Source organism: Astatotilapia calliptera, chromosome 9 (genome assembly GCF_964374335.1).
Source record: "Astatotilapia calliptera chromosome 9, fAstCal68.1, whole genome shotgun sequence".
NCBI lineage: Eukaryota > Metazoa > Chordata > Actinopteri > Cichliformes > Cichlidae > Astatotilapia > Astatotilapia calliptera.
The window spans coordinates 14,686,529-14,710,935 of record NC_137430.1 but is presented as its reverse complement, the minus strand read 5'-3'; the positions used below and the strand labels follow the sequence as shown (position 1 = coordinate 14,710,935).

The 24,407-nt window shown below is 41.2% G+C and overlaps 1 protein-coding gene across 3 annotated transcripts in view; it reads right to left on the bottom strand.

The window, feature by feature from the left end:
• Positions 1–24,407, bottom strand: part of ctnnd2a (catenin (cadherin-associated protein), delta 2a) — a 249,321-nt gene that overhangs the window by 18,189 nt on the left and 206,725 nt on the right. For all 3 annotated transcript variants that reach the window (XM_026179361.2, XM_026179364.2, XM_026179362.2), the window contains exons 18-21: positions 22,432–22,605; positions 18,852–19,002; positions 5,645–5,891; positions 2,588–2,672 (exon numbers count right to left, since the gene is read on the bottom strand). In XM_026179361.2, coding sequence (XP_026035146.1) covers positions 2,588–2,672; positions 5,645–5,891; positions 18,852–19,002; positions 22,432–22,605 — 657 coding nt within the window. The remainder of the gene's footprint in view (positions 1–2,587; positions 2,673–5,644; positions 5,892–18,851; positions 19,003–22,431; positions 22,606–24,407) is intronic.

Here is a 24,407-nt window from a genome sequence, read left to right as displayed (position 1 = left end):
ACCAAAGAGAAAAACAAAACAATATGAAGTCACGTAGAATTGATTTCTTAAGTCTCTGGGAGTGTATTAGAGAAACAAACAAACACATTTCAATATATGGTTTTTGGATAACGATCCCGTCATTCATAATTTAAAACTATGAGCAATTTGGACGTACATAACTCACAGCATTAGGACATTAACAGTCCTCGGTGTCAACAAAAAAGTAAATAGCCACAATGACTTTTTGCGTGTCAGTTCGTGGGAATGTTCATTAACATGTTGGCCCAAAACTCCCTGGATAAGTATAAGTATTACCATCCTGGAAAAGACTATTTCCCAAAGCATAACACACACACCACTAGATCTCCTCACTGTAGTGATCAAGAGTTCGGGTTTATTAAAATTTGTTCCCTGTTACGAATAAATCTTTTGCAATTATTAACTAAACAAACAGCTGACTGACAGTGGTCACTTATGGGGAGCATTGGCAATATATGGTTGGATATAGGACCAGGCTAAGCTTAGAACAGGAGAGCGACACTCTATGTCTGCAAGACAAGTGTTCAGGATGAGGGCTGAGATGGTGCAGCTGTGCAAGAAGTTAAATGGCTATTATCGGCAAAACTCTGCTTCTGTCTGAAAAGAATTGAGACAGATCACAAGCTGCAAGCTTAAAGCCTCACATTCCACTAACAGCTTGCACCCAGCCGAAGACCTGAATGATGGGACGTGCCTGACACGTTCCCCTCTAAACCATCCATCAGCGCTAGCCCACCAGCTCTACCTTTCCCACTAAAACAGGTCGTGGGCCTCTCCACAGCTGCCTACCACACAGCAGTCCTCTCCTCCCCTAACACATGCTTGTCTCTTTCCTGGAGAGAAAGAGACATCTTTTCCTGGAGAGAGATGTTAACAGACTCTTCAAGAGACAAACCCCCACAAAGCAGCTGGGCCCGACTCCATGTCTCCATCCAACTTAAAGAGGTCTTTATACCTTACTAGAGACAATTCATGTGTCAACCTGTTTCAAGGCCTGCACAATTGTTCCCCCCCCCAAAAAACAAACAAACAAACCGAACAAACAAACAAAACAAAACAAAAAACAGAGACCACGGGACATGATGACTACCAACCCATTAAAATACAATGTGACCCTACACTTCATTGTTCAGCACCTTCACCCGGTGAATCCACGCCAGGGTCCTGTCCGTGGAGTTCAGCTCAGTTTTTAATTACCATCATCCTGCTCCACTGCATAACAAGCTGTCCCTGCTGAGTGTGCCTGACACCACAGAGCACATGAAGCTGGGAAAACACAGATCATCACAGGTTCCTCCTAAGGTGGCGTTCTTTCCTCTCTACTAGTGATGTGAGCACCAGAATTAATGTGTGGGTGGGAATCTAAACATTACCATTTTGATTAAAAGCAGATGGGTTGAAGGTGACTGAAATATTACAGCACTAATGAGAAAAATAATAAAGATTAATGATGATAATAATAATGATTCTCTTTATTGTTGTCAGGCACAAATTAGCAGAATAAGTTGTCACTGTGCCAATTCTGGGGTCCATTTGTATTTATTTAAAGCATGCCTGCTTAATGCTACAAAATTGTTTCACATAACTCACATGTAACTGACTAAATTGAAAATAACTAGTTTCCTTGTTTGGCTAGCTGGGAGATGATTAATGGGATGCAGGTAATGCATCACTACCCTCTGCTCTACACAGCTGCACCTTTACAACTGCAGGGTCACCAGTCTGCTCCTGAATGCTAAAGCTCGTGAAGTTTGAAGATGACCTGGTGTAGAGCTCAGTGCTCATCATGGACATAGTTGCAGATTTCAAGAACTTCCCAACTGTCCCCATCATTCTGCATGAATCCACAGTTGTCCCCCAGCTTCCTGGGACCATCGCCACCCAGGGATTTATGAAAAGCTAAAGATCAGCTCCCTGTCACGCTCTCAGATTTAATTCATGCAACAACAGAAGAAGTTTAACCTGCTGGAAAAAAATGTCTACAGAATAAGTCCAAGACCATTTTTCACCTCCTTTGGCACCACAACATTGCCAATACCAAGGACAAAGGCAGACTCCAGTGCATCGTTCTGCTTAGAAGGTAATTAGGTGGAATCTGTCATCGCTTCGGGACCTGCACACTTTCAGGACCGCAAGGCAGATGGGAAAGATCAGGGCTGATCCACCCCACCATGGATGCAAATGTTTCTCCTCTGCCTAAATAACTTTTTTCTTTCTGCACCTGGTCCCCCTCCTCTCTCATACACACCTGCACACCTATAATAACACACATTTCTTCTAGACTTAAATCCTTGCACTCTGCACGGTTTCTTACACTTAACACTGTGAACATTTGCACATTTCATTTTTTTGTGCATCCTATTGCATCCACTGCAATATTTTAAATAAATATTAACAGTATGCTTGAACAATGTCAAATCAGCTAACTCCACAAATACATTATTTTGTCTGTACTTGCTGTACTTCTATGATAACAGGATATAAGGTTATCTAAAGTATACTTTACTTTTCTGTAAATCATGAACACACCACAAAAGCACCTGTACTTATTCTCAATGACACCTACCTTCTTGTAGAGAGAGCGCAGGTCTCTGTACTGCCACATACTGCTGAGGACTTGAGAAGCTGCCTTTACCACCTTTGCTGAGTGTCTGCATAGAGACAGAGAGAGAAGGATTATTTCAAATTGACTTCACATCATAGTCATGCTGTCCCTTATTTTTTACCAGCTGCACAAAAAGTGTGCAGGCCAGGAGCACTTGTGAAAGCTTTAAGAATAAGAACGCCATTGCTCTTTTCAACAGAGAAAAAGTTTCATTGCACGCAAACAGTTTTCAGATGAGTTTGAAATGACCCACTCTACCATGCTAATGGTCCCACCTCTGCCACTCAGATGACAAATGACTCTAGTCAGAGTCAGTTCATAAGGCCTGCCCTCCTAATGGCTCCAGCGGGAAGCAGAAGGATGTTCATTTTCAATTTGTCCAAAACAAAAATCGTTGTCAAAACAAGCTTCACTCTGAGTTTTACAATTTCACACTAAAAAGAGCAAGAAGAGTTTGGACGACTGAACAATGTAGTAATGGTATCACCAGTAAACCACTGCATTAGCATTAGTTACACATGACTACAGTGATTCCCAGGAAACAGCTTGCAGAACCTCGATGTTAGATCATGAAAAAAATATTTAAATTCCAGTGGTTTTTTTGTTTTGTTTTTTTTACAGCAAAGAGTCTTCAGCGAACGCTGGGAGTACTGGTATTTAAACAGCATCGTAAAATGATTTTGATCATTACTAGATTATGATTACACAGCCGACATTTTGACATGTAAGAGCAGGAAAAGCACAGGTTTATTAAAAGTCGCTGCAAGATGCAACATGCAAATCTTCAGAAAATGAAAATGAAATTTGGGGACTGCAAAAATCATGTTGCTATTTGTTTGACATGTTGGTTTTAACCCAGCATTTATCGACGTTTTTGGAATAGTTGGGAGTTGTTTCTGTTTATAAACAGCCATTAAGTGCTTCTTACAGTTGTAGTGTAAGGGGTATTTTCCCAATCCAGTGTGTAATTGTATGATTGGTACTGCTGATAATTAACATTTATTCTCAGCTTACCTTCCCCAGGAAAATAAAGATATGTTGGCTATTAGCAGATAACTACACTCACCATGAAATTTGCATTTGTGGAGGTTTCTTTCAGTACCTCATCCCTCTTGGGAATGGTGCCCTTGAGCACAGTTCCCTAAACAGGCCGAGTCCCTTACCATAACAATAAATCATCCTTTGACCTCCGTCTGATAACGTTCTGGTGTCATAGCAACTCCTGACCTACTGGTTGCCATAGCAGCTACGCAGAACACCCTGCCCAGTCTCCCATGGAAATATATATTGGCTGCATCTTGCTTGTTGTTCTCCAGCTGTCTTTTTTGCAGATGAAGGGTGATAGGGAAGGCGGACGCAGTTATGTATGAATGATGGATGTGTAGCTACATTAAGGCGCTGGTTGTTAATGACAACCTAAATTGAATCATGACTGAATGATGTTGTGACAGGTAACAATAAAATACTGAGGCCTTCTTGGATTTAAGCTACTTGTTATTAAGATCTAGTTGTGTTAACCTGAGGAAAAAAATGAATGCAGAGCAATCTAAATCTTTTACTTTTGCATGTTTTGATGACAGTATTCAAATTTTAGATATTAATATTAACATTAGAACAAATCAAACAATGTACCATGTTATAGAAAAAAATATTTACAGTATTGTTTTCTTCCATTTGATAAACCATTTCAAGAAAACTACTGTAATGCATTTTAAATCAAGCATCTACTAAAGGATGAAGTATTAATGGTAGTATTTGTCATCTTTGAACAGAGGCGGTGGTTTACAACACCAACTGTCTGCCATCTATAATCCAGTTTTGAGTTCCCTCCCCAGACGCCTTAACGCCCACTCACATCCTGGGCCATCTGACCTCAGGAATTCGCATGATAAGGTGGGGCCAGGTTTCACAATGAGCTCACCCGAAACCCTGGCTGAATGGGACCCACACCCATTTTCACACCTTGGCTCATGTGATTAGGTAGAGGATCATCAGGGGGTCCTTTTGTCCCTCTGTGGGGGGAAACTCCCACTAGGTTATATCTGGGACTCTCCACCATTTGACCTTAGAACTGAAGAAGCTTCTCGGATGAGAGGTGAAACGTCTTCAAGCAACTTAAAGAAGTCCAGACGCTTTTCTTTGCAAGCTCCTTTGATGCATAAAGTTAAAAGATTAAAACTTACTGATTACGTTACTGATTACTTTTTTCAAGTAACTTTACCAACACTGGTGTGGAGCCAAGATGGCCGCCATCTGCAGAGAATCATTTGTTTCCTTTGTCATTCAAGTGGCTACATCTGTGTCTAGAAGAAGAGGAGTAAGAAGGGGTGTGCTGCCATTTGTTTTTTCCTGCTTTGCTAAACTAGAGAGGTAAGCCCATTGTTTTTCATTTGTTACTTTCAGGCAGGTCATCTGAGTTTGTGTTGATGCTTAGTTCTGTTTGTTTGTTGTTTTGGCCTTAGTTCATCCTGAGGATTTTATACTCCTGAACTTTTGAATTTGTTGAATAAAAAATACAGCATTGTTTTTTTTTTCATAGAGAAGTTGTTCCCCCAGGGTGCTTGCGTCTCAGGGAAATGGATGCCTTTTTCATGTCATGTCCAGGCCTCTTACACGGGACTTCAGTACATTAAAGAATGCTGTAAACTAAAACTATCCCCCCGATGTCAGGACATCATTTCCATTCAAGTATTTATCATTTTAGTTTATTTATTTATTATTGTTATATGTATTCTGTTCAGAAATCTTTGCTATTTATCAGGTTCAACTAATCCCAAACAGCTAAGAGAAATTTAAACAGGTGCTCAGGTTTTAGATTAAGGACGTTTTTATAAAGACATTTTATACAATAAGTCCCATATTGTCCTTTAGATAATAGTGTATCTAAAGTGCTGTAGAAGATGTGGTATTTTAGCATTTCATGATGCAGATCTTATAGTGTAAAATAAACCGGTGTTTACTGCTAAGCGGTTTTTGGTAGAAGTAAATTTTCATTTTTAAAATTTAGTAGTTACTCACTTGTCTCCTTTGCTGCGGGCAATGCCAATGAGTTTTTCGATGCCACCGGCATCACGTAGAGCTTTTGCGTTTTCCATGTTTTTGGTGATGACTTCATGCAGTGCGCAACAGATGGCAGTCACTGTGTCATCTGACATGGCCTTGCTGGGAGGGCCTGTGGTTCCAGAGGTCCCACTGCTGGTTGCATTATTGTTGCTGCTGCTGCTGCCTGGTAACCGATGGATCAAATCTCTCATTGCATATTTACCTGGAGAAAATGAAAGAAAGGAACAGGAATCCTTATTAACTTTTAATCTTCACACAGTTTTGTTCGAAGCAAGTCTGAGTGACAGTCACTGGATTTTGTGGACAACATTTTTTTTTAAGTTAATATCACATGCAACTACTTAATAGATAAAAAAAAAAAAAAACTCCATAAAACTTCAGCTTGAGAGGGCACATTGCAAATCCTCTGATGCATACACTAATTTCAGGACTGCTGAAATTCCAATAAAAGGGGCGACTTTTGGTATTTTGGGGAAAAGGCTGGCATATTAAAAAACTGACATTCAAAGAACTGGTGAGATCGAAGCTACAGAAAGAGGGTGTAATTAAGAAGTACAGGAGATGTCAGATAGGAAGCACATGAATTATGAGAAAGTGAAACAGATGGGGATGAAAGTATTTAAAATCTAGGCTGCCAACAATACTTGTAATTTAAGCTCACCCACAGAGGAAGTCAGTAACGTTCTTGTGCAAGTTAGCTCAAAGAGACTTGAGAAGTGATATAGCTACTTTCAGCTGCTTCCTTATTCACAAGGGGTTGCACAGCACGTATCTGCCCATGTTTGATTTGGCAGAGTCTTTACACTGGATGCCTTACTTAACACAACCCCAAAGAGATTTGTGTCTCCTACTGGAATCAAACCTTGGATCTTTTATACAACGGAGACACTCGAGAGGTGAATGAATGAAATCGTTTAAATGAGAAATGTTCGATGACGTGCATTCAAATGTCGATAATAATTCCTGAATCTTCCATTCAGAAAGTCACCGCGGAGCGAAATATTAACATGACTGTGGACAATATCACAGCCAATATCAGAGATCCAAAGTTATCAGAGCAAATAAGTGATGAGGACGAGAAGCTGAGGGATTGAACAGATGAGGAGTGATTGTGCTGACTAAGGTGGTGGTGGGCATGAATCAAACATGAGCAGTAGTCAAAAAGTAGGAAACGCACTGACCATCACAAAACCCATCAGTAACGCCTGAGTCAGGCTGAACCCCTGAGACATACCCCACAGGTCATGTTTCATGTAAAGAACAATCAACGTGGACACAGGGGTGAATACTGAATAATGAACAAGATGAAATGTGGTTAATTTTTAACAAAGTCAACCATCAGAAAGACGAGGATTAGCCTTTGGCTCCACAGCACTCACAAAGAGGTGCACTTCAATCAAGTGACCATCTTCACACGGATGACTCAGTGCGTACCTCCTATATGACGTGTTTTGCTGGAAGCGACAATGCGCACCACTTTCTTTGTATACAAGGTTCGATAATGAACGGCTCCCCGACGTGACTCATGCATCCCTTTAAAATTCATAAAAGTGCATGTCTCCCACTGGTGCTGGATCAGATGAAAACAGTAAGTGCTACTGTTAGTGCGTAACTCAACTGTTGAATCATCTTCAAGTGCGCCATTACATCCTCTCTGGCAGCAGAGGAAACTCAGGCCAAAATACTCAATTTGCAATAAAGTGCTTTTGGATTTGACCAAGTGGTTTTTGTTTTGGGAAAAAAAGCTTCTAAACAACTGATTTTAAGTAAAGCTACAGTATAAAGCTACTAAATACTCAGTACTTTGTATCAGAGGTCCAGTGTTTTGCAGATCTGTGGTTCTGTTTTGAATTTATTAAATTTCACTGTAAAAAAGATGAAAAATTATAACAGCAAAGAGATTGGTTTCTTCAGTTGTGGAATTAAGTTAGAGCAAAGTCTGAACCTAACATCTTTTTCTCATCTCCCGTCTTTTCTTTATTTGCTATTTATCAAACATTCTTCCACATTACACTGAATGATTTCCCCAGACCAATGCATCACAGTGATATCCACGCAGGCCCTACAGCCTCACGGTAAATCCCTCACTCATATTATGTCTAACAAGGCGTCGAGATCTGGGAAGGATTGAAACACCAAAGCAACACGGACAAAAGAGAGATCCTAGAATAACGTAGCACAGGATATTGTAAGGGAGCAGTCACGTGCAAAAAGAGTAATGATGATTTTACACAACAAGCATTTCCGTCACACACTTCTGATTTCACAAAGGCAGCGAATGACGATGCTTAAAATACACACAGAGCTGGGTGGGTGGGGCTCAGGTGGTAGAGTTGGTTCTCTGCAGTCAGGACGTTGGTGGATTGAACCCCGGCTTCTTCTGTCCATGTATCAAAGTATCCTTGAGCAAGGCACTGAACCCTGAGACGCATCGACTGAATTGTGAGTGTGTGTCAGCTAAAAGTACTTTAGTGTGGATAAAAGTGAGTAGAAAGGCATTATATAAGCACCTGTTTATTTAATATTCTCACTCTCTTTCTCTTACACACACACACACACACACACACACACACACACACACACACACACGCACACACAAACACACACACACAGATCCATCTGTACGCATAGAGTTGAGAGTTAATTGGCCAAGTGTTATCACAGGCCGGCAGGCTGAACCGAGGTTAAGTGGTCACTGTCTTTTGGCTGTGGAGACACAGTTAAGCTACATTCCAAGATGAAGACTCATTATTTGACTGACTTGAATCACTCAGACTAATTCTTGACTGATTTGCTTGCTGATGATTGATTAATTTGCTGGCGAATTGCTTTATTTAATGATCTGACTAAATTCTGAGTGAGTGACTCAATTATTTACTGCCTGACTGCATGACTTATTTACTCACTGTCTGACAGACAGATAATTTACTCCTTGAGTGACTGACTGTATGATAAAGTTAGTGACTAATTTATCAAGTGACTGACTGCAGGTAATAACAGTAATGACAAAATGAGAGCATATCTGAGTCTATTAATCTAAATATCTTCTGCCTATAGACAGAAGTGCTGATAAGATGCCATCAGCATGTGCCTAAATATGCTTGCATATTCTGAGCGTGCACCTGCTTGTGTGCATGTTTGCATACACAGGTGTGTTCTTCTTAGTCTCACCAAAACTGCATTCATGACCACGTGTGAGTGAGCAGATTATAAGGAATGAGAGAGGGAAAGAGGTTGTAAGAGGAAGGGTAGAAGATGGAGACAATCAGAAGTAATGTCTCAAGGACATAGAAACTCATGAAAGAAAGCAAATGTTTTTGCTTACATATTCATTGCGCTGAGACGGATGCAATGCTGAAGAATCAAACGGATGGGTCCTCGTTATTCCCAACCCTTCTAATAACAGTCTTGTTAGAGGAAGAGGCTGCATCCCGATAATCAGTAAGAGCTGAGACAGAAATCCTCCATACACACAAACACACCCAACAAACCAAGACGACACGTACGCGTACAGATAAGCATACACACCAATACGCATCTCATCTCAAACGAGACGACGCTCATTATCTGGCTTTCCGTTTGTTTGCTTCGGTTTTTGACTTCTTTATTCTGTTTTTGTAGGATTTTTCCAAGTTACCTGTTTTGGTGTGAAATATATAAGACATTATTCATATTATATTTTGAATCCAATTTTTACAAGATAATGTTTTGTCTCTGGGGAGCTTTATTGTGTTTTTATCAGCTCACAGCATTTATCATAAAACAAATATTAATATTGCATGAGGAAATGAATCGCAGAGCCTAAATTAAACCAAAGCTACGCTCAGACGCCACTTTAGCCAAATACAATCTGGCCTTTTTCCTACAGAGACATATGATACCGAGAGCCTGCAAGAAGCTTATTGATGAATTATAGATTAATATAAATGAGAGGGAGTTGCTGCACTTTCCTAATGTCAGTACAAAATTCAACACATTTTATAGCTTAATCTTTTGATGTGCTCATTACCCTGCTGGAGATACCGCTTGTTAAAGCGAAGCTGGAGTTTACTTACTACTAAGTATACAATCCATCTCTCGTAAGTCTAACGTATTTAAACGAGGGATAATTAGAAATGGTTAGAAAGAGTACAGATACAAATGGGTTTAATAACTCACCATATTGTAGTACAAACAACCAGAAGCCAAACTGAATGTCAAAGCCAGAAACTTTATATAGCAATATTTCATGTAATCTCACAGTGATCATAAGTGCACGCACACGGAAGAAATAATCGAGCTGAGTAGAGGATTAAGATGGATTTTTTTTTTTACGAGTGGGTTGTGACTCATTCTATTTTAAAACCCTAATGTGGCACCTCTACATGCTAGTGTGCAATCTCCCCTCTACTCTTATATCTACTTTCTTTGTCGCTGAAATGTGAGCTAGACCCCGAACATGTCCTCAAGGAGGGAAACAAGCCCTGTGCTGATCACGGCACAGTCTAATAAACCTGTATTACACAACTCCTCCAATATAGCTATCTTCACCTGGGAGGCAGAGCTGGTAATGTATTCCTGTGCTGCATTCCCTCATGTGTCGCTAACTCCCGCTGAGCAGGGCATGCTTCATCAGGGCCATAATGGCTGATTTGATTTAAAGAGATCCAATTACCCTCAACAATGGAGCGATTTGATTGTTTACTGACAGAGAAGGGGGAGTGTTATTGAAGTAAAATTGGAGGTAATTGTCTCAGGGAGATGTGGGGAAAGATGAAACTGCCTGATTGGTTGTGGCGTCCGGCTGTCTGAGAATAAAGGATGGTTAATACACGGTTATCAGTGACTGGGTCGGGGTCCCAAAGGTGGGCTGGTGAATGCTTCCTGGTATCAGAAGCTTCTGGCAACATTGTTTTTTTTAACCTCTTCTGTGTTTTCTGAAGTTGTTGTAGGCTGAATAAAAGCTAACGACTCTATGAAAGTTTACCGCTCGAATAAACAAATCAAACATGACTTGTGACGATGATGTTTTCATAAACACGTGAATTTGATGATGGAAAATGAATACACGTTGGGAATACAGTTATATGTGCAACTAAAGAGTTGCTATGGTGCCTCGAATTATTATACAAACAGGCAGTCTAATAAAAACAGGTAACTGCAGTCTAAATAGAAAAAAAAATATAAAGGAAGCCACTATATCTGTGACAGATGTAATTCTTAGGTGCATCTGTGTGATTTGAATCAGTGTCTCAAGGGTGATTTCATCAGCAGTACATCACCTCATTGACAGGGGGTGCCAGATTCAAAGCAACAGGGTGTTGCTTTCTATTTGCAGGGGATATTTCTTTATTGAAAGCATAGAAGTGATGCGGGCAACATCCTTTGATGTCAGACAGTCAGATTTCACATTCAATATGCAGCCATACACCAAGATTACATCAATATTTAAACCCCGAAGACATCTGTAAACATTAATGCTGTCATTCTGAGATGCAAGATGATTATTGGCACAAAATATACTGATTTTCTTACTTAAATCACCAACGGAAACACACACACACTCTGGTTAATGGCTTGTTTGGAAAGCACATGAACTGAAGTTTATGTCCACACAGGAGCGGAAACCGCAGTCGCACGCACCCTGCAGCCAAACGATCAAAATCTTCATTAGGCAGAAATAAATATAAATAACCTGAAAGAACTGGCTGATTTCCCCACAGCAATAGGAAGTGTATTCCTTTTAACTTCCAAATAAATAAATAAGCTTCAGAGGAGAGTACAGACATGAAACACAGCAGGTTTAAAAGGTCAGAAATGGAGGTAAATTGGAAAGTGGCATGCTGTTGGTTCCCAGTAATAAACTATTCTGGCTTCCTGCGCTTGGTTTTTCACACCAGTTATATCTCACCCTTTTGTGTCTGTCTTTGATGTCTGCAGTTGACGCGTTTACAGTTTAAATTGTAGAAGAAGAAGAGCATAAGACACGGAAAGCGTTAGACGAGGATAAAGGGAGGAGAGGCAGGGATGTGTGAGGAACCTGTGGCTTTATAACAGGCATTCTGCACACATATAGAAAAATGCTTGCTTGGAGAGACATATAAGACGCACACTCTCCGACATAAACACACTAACACTTACTGAGATCAAAGAATTTCTTTACTTTATTTGGTAGCTAAAGCTCTGCTATAATCTTAGTGATGAACACTGGGAGGTCTCTTCAGAGACATTTTCACGAAGAAAAGCATGAGAGCTTTGAATATGTCTTAAAAAATACAGAACTGAAGGGTGTTTGTGCACCTCCAAAGATCATGAACCAGATCCTGGAGTAATAAGTTTAAGGCCCTGAAAATCTGCTAATCATCAAACAGTGTTTTCTTTCCCTCTCTTCTATTTGTTGCTTTCCATTTCTATTTCTCTTCTTGACATGCTCCCAGTCTGGCAGAGGACAAAGAATGCCAGTGTGCTGATAAAAGACATGCCAGACCCTCGAACACGAGAGATTCATCCCGAAGGCGACGGAGAAATTTCATAAAGTGCTGCTGCAACAGGGACAGTGTGTGTCAACTTTGTGTGAGTCAGTGTACATGTCCGCACTGTCTTTCAGCCTGCTTTCTTTGCAAAGTTGTTTGTGCTTACCATTGTGCAGTCTGTTGACAGCAGGGATGGAAAAATATGTAAAAATTGGCGTGGGAGAGGAAAACACAAAATGGACATTCTGTGGTGATCTAAAAATATTTTCTTTGGCTGGGAATGCGCAAAGTGGAAGGAAGCATGTAATGTAATTTCCCCTCCCTGCTCGGTGCAATCAGCCAGCCTACAACGACGTCGGTGTCCCGGAACAAAATGTTTAGATTTAAGGCTTAAAACGGGTGAGTTGTCAGTTGTCAACACCTTTCCCCTTTTTTTTTTTCTCCTGAAGCTGACCTCGAGCGAATACACACTGACGCCTACACACACACTTGCAATCGTGCAATTAGTGACATCCCTGTGGCGCACTACATTGGTTTCCACAGTAACACTCCCCAGCACTGATGTCATCAACGCGAGACACAAAGAGCAGGAGACTGCGATAGAGGGAAGGTGAGGCGTTATGAGCTCATGTCTGAAACTACACTGAGAGAAGACGAGGGAGGAGGAGGAGAAGGTGTGGGAGTGGGATAAATGAACGAGAGGTGAAAATTGGAGAAGAAGAGAGGGAAAGGAAAAGTGTGAGATGGAGAAAAGGGCGTGTAATATTCATATTAAAGAGAGGAAGGTGGCGATGTATAGTGAAAACGAATGGATGATGGCTTAAGCCATCAAGACGTGTGGTTAGAGAAGAGAGGACTAAGAAACAGGAAGAGAAGTGGAGGAAGTAGACTGTTACTCCACTTTTACAATTTCCATCCAGTGTTATCTTTTATGATGGCAAGCTGCTCTCATTTTTATTATAAATTAATAGCACTGATTTTATTACTGTAATCAGAGTAAAGTACAATTTGTCTTCTGTAAACAGTAAGAAGTCAGAAAGATGATCGCCTTATCCCTATTCTGAGGGTGTTTTTATTTGACGTGATTCCAGACATGCTCTCTTTACATTCAGCCACGAGGAATATCAGTGCGAAACTGGCCTGTGTCTGCATAATGTTACCACTGAATCAGGCTGATTACAGCCAGGGTGTTTGAAAAGGGTTAAACAAGACAACAAGAGAACATCCTGATAAGCTGAGGTGTGCACCTCAACAAGCACCCGCTGATTCATGTGAGAGAGGCGCTTTGGAGCCACTTTCAAGTGGAGAGCTTAGTTTGATGTTACTCTATTACTCAATTACTCTAGACCAGATGCAGAAAGGAAGCCAACAAATCTGGTATTCACGCGCTGACTGGATAGATTTTCATGCCTTTTTGTACTCTCTGCTTGGAGCGAGTTTTTTGTGCCATATGTGCACATCATGTCCATCACTATAAAGAATTCTTAAAAGTCTCAATGCTTTTACGAAAAACTAAGAGAATAATTTGTTTAATAAGTAAAACAGTTTCACAGAAGTCCCATATTTTTTATAAATCTCACACTGCAGATGGGATTTGTGTTTGGAATCAAATCGAATTGAAACCCTCACGCCGAAACTTGATTACAGGTTGCAGTTGAGGCCGCTCACTTTGTGCAACGGCATTCATTTATAAAATTTCTTAAACACATGTTTGCATTCATTGCATTTACATGAAATGCTAACCTTTGAATGTGGTTACAAGCATTGCCTGTGTGTTTAAATGGTTGGTGTATTTGGAGAAAATACAGTGTCTTTTTGGCATTCAAGAGCTGTTTCCAATTCATGTGTGTCAAATTACCATCTGTAAGTAAATGGGGAGGAATTGCACTGACAGACAGTGTAGCAGTGAATGGGCCTCATTTATTGCTACACAGGCGTACAGTACATTATGCAAATCAAAAACTATGAAGGAGGTGAAATCAGGAGAGACAAAAACGTTGACAGATGAGAAGAATGATTCTCTTCGACATCAATATGCTACTAAATCACATTACAGGGGGATTGGAATATAAGCATACATATGCAGTTAGGTCTTAGCTATCACTGCTCTCTATTTTTTTCCCTCTTGTTTCATTTTCCCCCGCTCTCTGCTCGGTCTCTTTAGCCTGACTTGGCCCCTCTTTGCGTTTTTCTTCAAACCTTCTCGATTCTTGCTCCTTCCCTCTCGCTTGTCTTGCTCTTATCCAATCACAGAGCTTTCCAGAGGACTTGACACTGAGGTTATTGTATGCGAAAGATGATTCTCTCTCCGCTGGCACTGCTGAGCTCTCACGCAAACTACCACTCCCCCATGGTGATGCTGCCAAACTTACCGGCACTAACAGGTTATGACACACGAGTTCTATAAGCCGAAGATTTGGCTTTTGCTTTTAGAAAGAGGTGATTTTCTCTAGATTAGCCATGCAAAATGATATTATAATTGGCTGGAACTTTGATCTTACAAAGACAGAACAAACTGCGCTTTGAAATCACTTTGTCGCTTCAGGTTAAACTGTTGTTTTACTGAAGTATGTGGTGTAAAGTAAAAAAGGTGTCTGAATCAGAGGTTAGAGTCACTAGTGAATAAAGTTTTTGAACACTGGCCAAATGGGGCTTGTCTCAGGAGTGCCTGGCCTCTGCCTCTTCTCTGTCAACATGTATCAACTTACACCTTGCCAAGAGCAAAGGCTCAACCCTCACTATTCCCTCTCCTGTTTCACTTGCTCGCTCTCAATCTTCTCTGCTTTTAGGAAACTTTTTTGTCAGTGGGTGCCACTGACACTGACTATCTTTCTACTTTACTTGTTAAGAAGAAGACATTCGTCTTTTAACGGCTAACGATTATGAAATGACTTCTGTGATTTAAGATAGCTGACCTGAGTCAGCATACCATCACTCTAAATGTCTGTAAAGGTTCTCAGTCATCCAGGTCATCGTAGTCAAAGGAGCTTGCAAAGAAAAGCGTCTGGACTTCTTGAAGTTGCTTGAAGACGTTTCACCTCTCATCCGAGAAGCTTCTTCAGTTCTAAGGTCAAATGGTGGGGAGTCCCAGATATAAACCTAGTGGGAGTTTCCCCCCACAGAGGGACAAAGGACCCCCTGATGATCCTCTACCTAATCACATGAGCCAAGGTGTGAAAATGGGTGTGGGAGGTGGCTCTTCTATGTTGTGCCATGCGCTTGTGAAGTGGCTGTTTGGTCTCTCCAATGTAGAGGTCTGGGCATTCCTCGCTGCACTGTACAGCATACACCACGTTAAGTTTGTGTTTTGGCGTTTTGTCTTTGGGATGAACAAGTTTTTGTCTGAGTGTGTTGCTGGGTCTGAAATACACCGGGATGTCATGCTTGGAGAAAACTCTCCTGAGTTTCTCTGATACACCGGCTACATAGGGGATGACAATGTTGTTGCGTCTGTCCTTATCCTCCCTCGCTGGTGTCTGGTCTTCTTTTCTGTGCCTCTTTGCTGACTTTATGAACGCCCATTTAGGATAGCCGCACGTTTTGAGTGCTTCCTTTACATGTGTGTGTTCCTTCTTTTTCCCTTCAGGCTTAGAGGGAACATGTTCTGCCGGTGGTGTAGGGTCCTAATTACTCCAAGTTTGTGTTCCAGAGAGTGATGGGAGTCAAAGAGGAGGTACTGGTCCGTGTGTGTGGGCTTCCGGTAAACTTCGATGTTGAGGTTGCCGTTCTCTTCAATGTGCACGGCGCAGTCCAGGAAAGGCAAACAGTTGTCCTTTGTGTCTTCCCTGGTGAACTTGATGTTTTTATCCACAGCGTTAATGTGCGCAGTGAAGGATTCCACTTCTTGTGTCTTGATTTTGACCCAGGTGTCGTCTACATATCTGTACCAGTGGCTGGGTACTCTCCCTTTGAAAGAGCCAAGAGCCTTCCTTTCCACTTCCTCCATGTAAAGGTTGGCTACAATAGGTGACACGGGGGAGCCCATGGCACAGCCATGTTTTTGTCTGTAAAAGCCTTCGTTGTACTTGAAATATGTAGTGGTGAGGCAGAGGTCTAACAGTGTGCAGATCTGATCGGGTGTGAAGTTGGTCCTGTCCTCCAAGGAGCTGTCTTCTTGTAGTCGTTTTCTGACAGTCTCCACGGCCTCCGTGGTGGGTATGCAAGTGAAAAGAGAGACTACATCAAAGGACACCATGGTTTCATCTGGATCCAGGGTAAGTTTCTGGACCTTGTCGGTGAAGTCGGTGGAGTTCTTGATGTGGTGTGGGGTGTTCCCCACGAGAGGCGCGAGGATGGTAGCAAGGTGTTTAGCAATGTTGTAAGTGGCTGAGTTTATGCTACTGACTATGGGTCTGAGTGGGACAGCTTCCTTGTGGATCTTAGGAAGTCCATAGATGCAGGGTATGGCATCCCCTGGGTAAAGGCGGTGATATGTAAGGCGGTCAATAATTTTGTCCTTTTCAAAGTCTTGAAGGCAAGCTATAACTATCACTCTAAATGTAATAAATGTAGTAATTCATTTAAAAAATCCCTGAGAAGGTGTCTGCTGTGTCTGACAGTCCCACTGAGAATCAGCATCCCTCCCTGCAGCTTTATGTAGTTTGTGGCACAATATTTCCCGTATTTCCAATATTTTCAGTCTATAAACTGCAGCAGCGTCTTCTTAAGTCCTCTTGTTTGACTTTATTTTGTATTTTTTTGTTCTCATGCATCTGTCAGATGCGTAAGATTTCTATTGTCATTGTCGTGGTCTCTGATCCTGGGTGTGTTTGGACTCTAAATTCTGGCTCTGTTTTGGTTGTAATCGGAGTTTTGATGTTTTGAGTCTTTGATTTAGAGCCTCTGGGTCTCTTCTTTTCTTAATATGCCTTCGAGTTTAGTTTAACTTTTGTATCTTTGTATTCTGGGTTATGTGGCGATGGTTTATTTTGATTCCTGGAGTTTTGGTTTGGGCAGCACTGTTATCACTGTTCCCTCACAGCAAGGAGGTCCTGGGTTTGAATTCATCATCCACTCAGGGCCTTTCTGTGTGTAATTTTGCATCCGTGTCTCTGTGGGTTCTCTCCGGATACTCTGGCTTCCACAGTCCAAAGACATGCAGTTAGGGGTGGTAGGTCAATTGGTGATTTTAAATTGCCAATGACAGGCTGGCGACTGGTCCAGGGTGTGTACTCCAGCATGCTTGAAGCTTAGACCTGACACCCATTAAAACATTTTGTTAAAGTATTCAACAAAAAATTAAGGTTTAATTTATTTGCACTCTATTTTATACTTTGTATTTTTAATTGGGTTACAGTGTTGAACTGTTGTCTGAGAGCAAGTGGGTCCTGGGTTCAAATTCACTGGCTGGATGTGGCCTTTCTGTTTGCATGTTCTCCCTGCCTGTAGTGGTACCCCAGCCTCTTCACACAGTCCAAAACATGCGTGTTAGGGTAACTGTTGATCCTAAATTGGAGTGAAGGTGTGAATGTGAGCGTCAGAGGTTGTCCATCCCTCTCTGTTAGCCCTGCAATAAATAGACTGATGACTTGTCCCGGGTGTAACCTGCTTCTTGCCCTATGACAGCTGGGGCAGGCTCCATCCCCCAGCGACGCTGGATAAGCCAATGGAAATGGATAGCTAGTGTCTGGAATTACTGCTATAGGTGGAGAGCAACAAAAAAGGCTGAAAAAAGAGCGACATGCAAAGGCCTTGGATTGTTTTTCACAGGGATACAAATTAATTTAGCTGTAAGGTCACTGCTATCCAATTCCCTAATGATACATTTGTAGGTGTATTGAATAAACAACAGCAACAAAATAAAACAAAAATCATTCAAACCCATTCAGATGTCTCTATGCTAAGGCTTCAATTATCTGTAATCCCCCGTTGTGTGCCAGCCAGACCGTCACAGTAGGGGGCGTATTGAGCTTTGCCGGTGGCATTCCCCATTGTTCTAACAACACTCTGCAAAACCACAGAGGCAAGCGAAGAGACCCCTCATCTGAAACTGAGGGTAGCGGGGTTGCTATAGGAACCACCGAGCCCATTAGGAAGCTAAGATTACCCAAGATAGTAGAGGAGGAGAAGTGATATCAAACAAATGCATTTATATGCTTTTATGTTCACGCGTGGCGTGGCGCACGCACGCACGCACGCACGCACGCACGCACACACACACACACACACACACACACACACACACACACACACACACACACACGTGTCTTAATGCGTCAGGTTAAGAAGTGATCTCTACTACCTAGATGTGTTGATGCTACCAGATTGACTGAGGCTCACTCATTACCACTGTGTACTTTTCAAAGCCAAAAGCAAGCCTTTGATCTGCTTGTCTCTTCTGCTCTCTCCCTCTCTTCAGCCCATCTCTTTCAAATACATATCAACTACCCCTTTATTTTACTGCACTTTATTTCTTAGTTTAATTTTCTCACACCAACAAACACACCTTCGCTTCAGTTAAATAACTATTTTAATCATTTAGAAAAAAACTGCAATTTTGCTCTCCGACTTACATAGCAGAACAAGCCAACCTCTTATATGTTTTATATGGTAAATGGTAAATGGCCTGCATTTGTATAGCGCTTTTCTAGTCCATAGGACCCCAAAGCGCTTTACACTACATTCAGTCATTCACCCATTCACACACACATTCACACACTGGCGATAGCAAGCTACATTGTAGCCTTGGATAAGTTTTTATCAGTACTCACCAATGAGCTCCTTGTTCCTGATGTCCAAAGCCATATTTCTGAGAGCAGTGGCGACAGCGCACACGACTTTGTCATTGTCTATCCTCAATAATTCCACTAGGATGGGAAGGCCTTTCTCCTTACGGACAGCAGCACGGATGTACACTGACCACTGACAAGAAAACACAAGTGGAAAGAGTTAGTGTTAACAGTGTTCACAGTGTTAACGTCCAACGACCATAAAGAAGGAGTATATTTACATTTAATCTTGCACAGGAGGATTTTAAATAAAAGTTAAACAGAAGAACACCAACAAAATAACAATTAATTAGTACCATGTTAAAAAAACAACAAAAAAAGAGACTGCAATGTGAAATTAGGATAACAGTGTTTTGCTTAATAAAATTGTCATGGGTGCTTTATATGAAATTGTTTACACCCCATAGATTTTCTTTGAGTAAAGTGGTTAGTGTAGGAAAAAAAAGGAAAGAGGCAGAAAGAGCTCAGTGGTCAAATGGGAGATGTTATATTCAGCAACTGACGCATTACGCTGTGTCACAAGTAATATACTGTGAGAGGGAGAATTATATGAACCAACCAGAGGAGTTTTAAGCCTGGAGACCTCTTTATCTTCCCTCAACAACTATCAAGGTACCCTCAAATGGGCCACTCAACCCTGAACAGCTCAAATGCATCTGCCTTATGGGTCAATTGCAGACAATTGGGGAGGTACTGAAATGCCCAAGAATCGGTAGAAGTGGTTGAAGTGTGAGGCTGAAAGTTTCTGTCACTTTTATAATTGATCTTTCCACAGCATGTAAAGGTTAAAACACAGTTCTGTTTACAAACGGTGTTTCTTCATATGATCATTTTAGGAAATATTTTACCCTTGGATTGAAATGATCTTTGGTAAGACTTACGTGGGCAGAGTTTAGTGTGCCAACACTAATTCTTCACAAACTGATAGCAGCTCTAATTTAATTATAAGAATACTGACAATGAAGTTAAAAACACAACAGGAGAAAACAGAACAATACATGCATGTAAACACACACACACACACACACACACACACACACACGTTCATACAGTTAGGCTCTTGTAAAATAAACGCAACACAAAAAGTAATGAAAATTTGTGTTTGGTTGATTATTTCTTTGTTCTAAGAGTGCTTCTTGGCAATAAGTCTTACACTGTTGGAAAGCTTGTTTATTCTCCCTTAAATGGTGCCACATTTGTAAGAAAAATGCATTTGTGGGTTGAGCAGTAGAGTTGAGCGTGTGGGTTGCACCCATGAAAAATTTGCAGTCTTTTCTGCTTAAAACATTTTACTCTGCTATTGACACTTTCCTGGATTTCCTGTATTGAATGATTAAAGGATGAATAAACACGACACATTGGAAATTTAATAATGTATTCACTTAACAACAGACTAGCACGTGGAAGAACCACACAGAGCCATAACAGCCTTGCACCTCAAACTCATGCTGGTCACCAGTTTGGTTACACACTATTGTGGGATGGCCTCCCATTCTTCAAACAGCATTTGTTGCAAGTCATCCAGCGTGGCTGTGTTGGTCACTCTGGCATGAACGGTGAGCAAAAGCTGATCACATGAGTATTCAGTGGGGTTGAGGTCAGGACTGGAGGAAGGCCATTCCTTCATCTCCACTCCCAAATTCTGGAGGTAGTCTCTTATAAACCACACTCTGTGGGGGCGATCGTCGAGGGTATTCTTGGAAGAGTTCAGTCCCAGACTGCAGCGATATCTTCTCTGCACTTTGACCCTACAATCCAACTGTTGTAGGAAGAATCCTGACTGATCACTGAACATAAAATTCACCCACATGTTCAGGTGTTAGCAACATGCACTGATGTCAGCACATGTTCCCTAAACCAGTGCAATGAAGGGCAGTCATTGCAGGCCTTCTGGCAACCCTATGAGACCAGAGATTGGCAGTGTGCAGTCTGTTCCAGATAGTCTGGGTAGAGAGCTGTCAACCAAATGGTCCTGAGAGACAAGACTACAAATCTGTAGAAGACTGCTTATGTGCTGACGGGGTGAGGAAACAGTCTTCTTGTGGTGTTCTTTTCTTGAGACACCAACTTCACGGCCTGTCTCCAAAATTCCCTGTTATATGGAACTTGGCCTAACTTGAAGATGGCGCTAGGCCTCACTTGAAGCTGCCCTATGGCACAGGTCCCATCCAGATCAGTCAAATGTGGAGTGCTTAGAGCAGACACCAACTGACCGCTGTAGCAGTGTCCTTGTTCACAGGTGCTGACAATCAGGCACCTGTTTGTCAGCACCTGGGTACCACAAGCTCAAAACAAAGAGTCAATAACATCAACTCGGATTTTCAACCGGATTTTCCTTACAAAGTGGCACCATATAAGGGGAAATACACTGGCTTTCCAATAGTATAAGATTTATTGCCAAGAAGCATTGTTACAACAAAGAAAAATCTACCAAATTCAAGTTTCCTTACTTTTTGTGCTGAGTTTCAAACGTGTGATTCCCTTAAGACAACCCACCCCCATCATTTCCTTCTCCTCCTCCACCCTTGATTATTCTAGAGACCCCCTCTTCTATACCTGTCATGCTCCGACTGTCTGTCTACTCTACTGTCGATGGAAATACCAATTCAAAATGAGTTACAAACACATCCCATACACATCTACAGGTCCACTGAAGCATACTCTCACAGTGTCTCCCCTGTCTGTCACTCCCTCTTGAGTTCATATTTTCATAAACTGCATTTTTTGGATCAAATAAATACTTTCATTAAGTTTCTCACATAGTCTATTTATGACCAACAATGTCTGGCGCAGTTTTTATTTTTATTTTTATTTTATTTTATTAAGGTCAAGCTAAGATTATACCCACACACTTTCTGCCTTTTACCCTTATATAAACCTCCCTCAAGGCTACAGCTGCCCCCACCAGTGCTCTCCAATATGACATGACTCATACATTATTACCATTTAGCTGCCTCCGTTGGTTGCCTGTTGTTGAACCCTGGCTCTACTCCCTGTGTGTACAGGTTTGGAGCATTTACATTATTAAAGTAATTACATTCCTACTGAGCAACGTGCAATACTGCATTACATAGAAGACATAAAAACACGAGACCGAACTCAAAATATTTTAAAGTCAGCAGGATGCTGCAGTGAGCAAAAAGATTATTAATTCAAAAGAAAATTACCTTTTTTTTAACCTATGTGGTTATGGAGGCAGAAGACTTTTCATAGGTTTTGCTGCATTTGACTGTGTACAATGAAGCTCTTGGCACCAGGCATGCATATTCACACAGTTTACTTGCACACGTTCAGCTTATACATGCATACTTAAGTATTTTGACCAACATATAATGTGAATGTGCACATTTATCTATGTTTTTTCAGAGCACAAGACCTGTGTACAATTAGTAAAGTGTGTCTCTGCATTCACTGCACAGCCACTGTGTGTTAGGACAAGCTAAACACATCTGCACTTGCAGTTGTATACTCATCTGTGGTTGTATAATTCGACAATTTATATTTGACAAATATAATATAACAAGGCAAACAATTTTGAAAAGCATCTCAAATCTAGCATTACCTTCCAGCTGCCTGCAGCCAGGTTCTGCAGAGCCCCAGCTGCACCCTCTAGAGTGTCAGGATTGGAGCATTCAGACAGCAGGGTGAGGTAGGGCTTGACGATGGTGGGGTGCCACAGCATCTGAACTCCTTTGGGGGGCTCCGCCGTGTCGGGAAAGGGGCCCACGCCATCCCACTGTGAGAGATGAGACAGAGTGAAATAGCTTTTTTTATGTTCATTTATATTCATGAAGAAATACTTTAAGGAAACCGTTAACTCCATTCTCACAATCACATTTTGTTTTACCCTTTAGGAAACTTTTTACTTTATTTAAAACCAAAAAATAGCACCACTTCAGTGTGGTTGAACATTTTAATGACATTTTTCACCAATTCTAGGAGAAATAAGCGACTGTGAAATCGTAGGATGTTCCTTTTTCTGTTCTTCCATGTAAAGCTTACAGTGATTCTATAAAAACCTGCATAAGAAATCTGAATGAACTTGCTTTTGTATCTAAACACATTTTTTATGTCGGAGTGACTGAATTCACACGAGAAAAGCGAAATGCACTGCCCCTGGTACACCCTGACCTATTAGAAAAATTACCGAGACACTGAGTAAATCACTCCTTGTCAGCTTAAGAATCGTGATGGATGGATGAATAGCGATAAAGGTGTTGAAGGGCTTAGATAGAAGGGAGATGCATGATCTGAAACGACAGTGAGAGCTGCAGAAGGAGAAGACACTATGAGAGAATGTCTCACTGCTACATTTGCTTTGAGCAATAAACATAAAGCTTTACAGCTAGCTCTCACTTCATCTTTGTCTTTTTTCATTACAGAGGAGCCTTTCTTGATGTCTGAACTTCTTTGTTGGCTGACATACCCACACCTTTTTCATGTAGGCATACACCAGCATCTTTCTCTCTCGTTTTCTCTTCCTCTTAATTCTCTCTTGCATGTCATTTATATCTTTCCCTGATTTTTCCTCCTTCTAATTCTTCTTCTCTCTCTCTGCCTCTCTGTCCTGATTTCTCTGTCTCTTTCTTGCATGCTTGACCCTTTTTCCTAATTTCTTATTCTGCTTCCGTCCCGCTCTTTCCAGTTCTCAGTTTTTCCTCTCCCTATCGACCTCCTCGGTTTCGCTCTACTGCATCGTCTCCTCTTCTTGTCTCAAGGTAAACCAAGCTAGTGTATATCTTGAAAGAAGCACTGTGGCATGTGTGTGTTTGTGTGCAACTGAGTGTCACTATCTGTTTTTATCTATGTACAGATTCGATAAGAAATCATAAAACTCAAAGCGCAGATTAAAGCACTACACAAAGGAGCATCAGATGATTCACAATAGCCATTCTACATATTTAACACACATATATGTTGCTAAACGCCCTAAAATAGCATTTTAAAATACATTTACTTCAGTATGGTGTTATTAACCTTTTCATCTTGGACTTCCTGTTTTGAGTATTTGCTTATTTGCATCTCTGATGCAAGCTGGATCTCCTCCACTGTGTGAAAATGTTTTATCTTCAACTTAAGTTTTACTTTGGAGAAGAGGAGTGATTTGTGGGGGAATAGAGGGTTCGGTGAATAAGATGAATGAAGAAAAAAGAATGTGTTAGTGTGTCCAAAAACATCTGTGCCAACTTTTCTCCCTGAAATGTGTTTGGATGTTGAAGAAGAACTCCTCGATCACAGCCTTCCCCCTGGGGGAAAAATTCACAGTGCAAAAACCCTGTGAACATCAAGGAATAACAAGCATGCTGGCCCGCTGCCTTGTCTACAGGCTTGAACATATTTGCTTTTTTGAGAAAGTTTGAGGTCCGTGCTAATCCTGCAGTACAAGTGGTCAGACCTGCACTACAATATCAATTCAAATACATCAGAAACCCTGAAAGCAGAGCAGCAATACAATAGGAGAAACCCTTATAAATCAGGTGTGCCTTTTATATATCAGTTATTTAAAATACATTAAAAATGAAGTCATATAGTCAGACT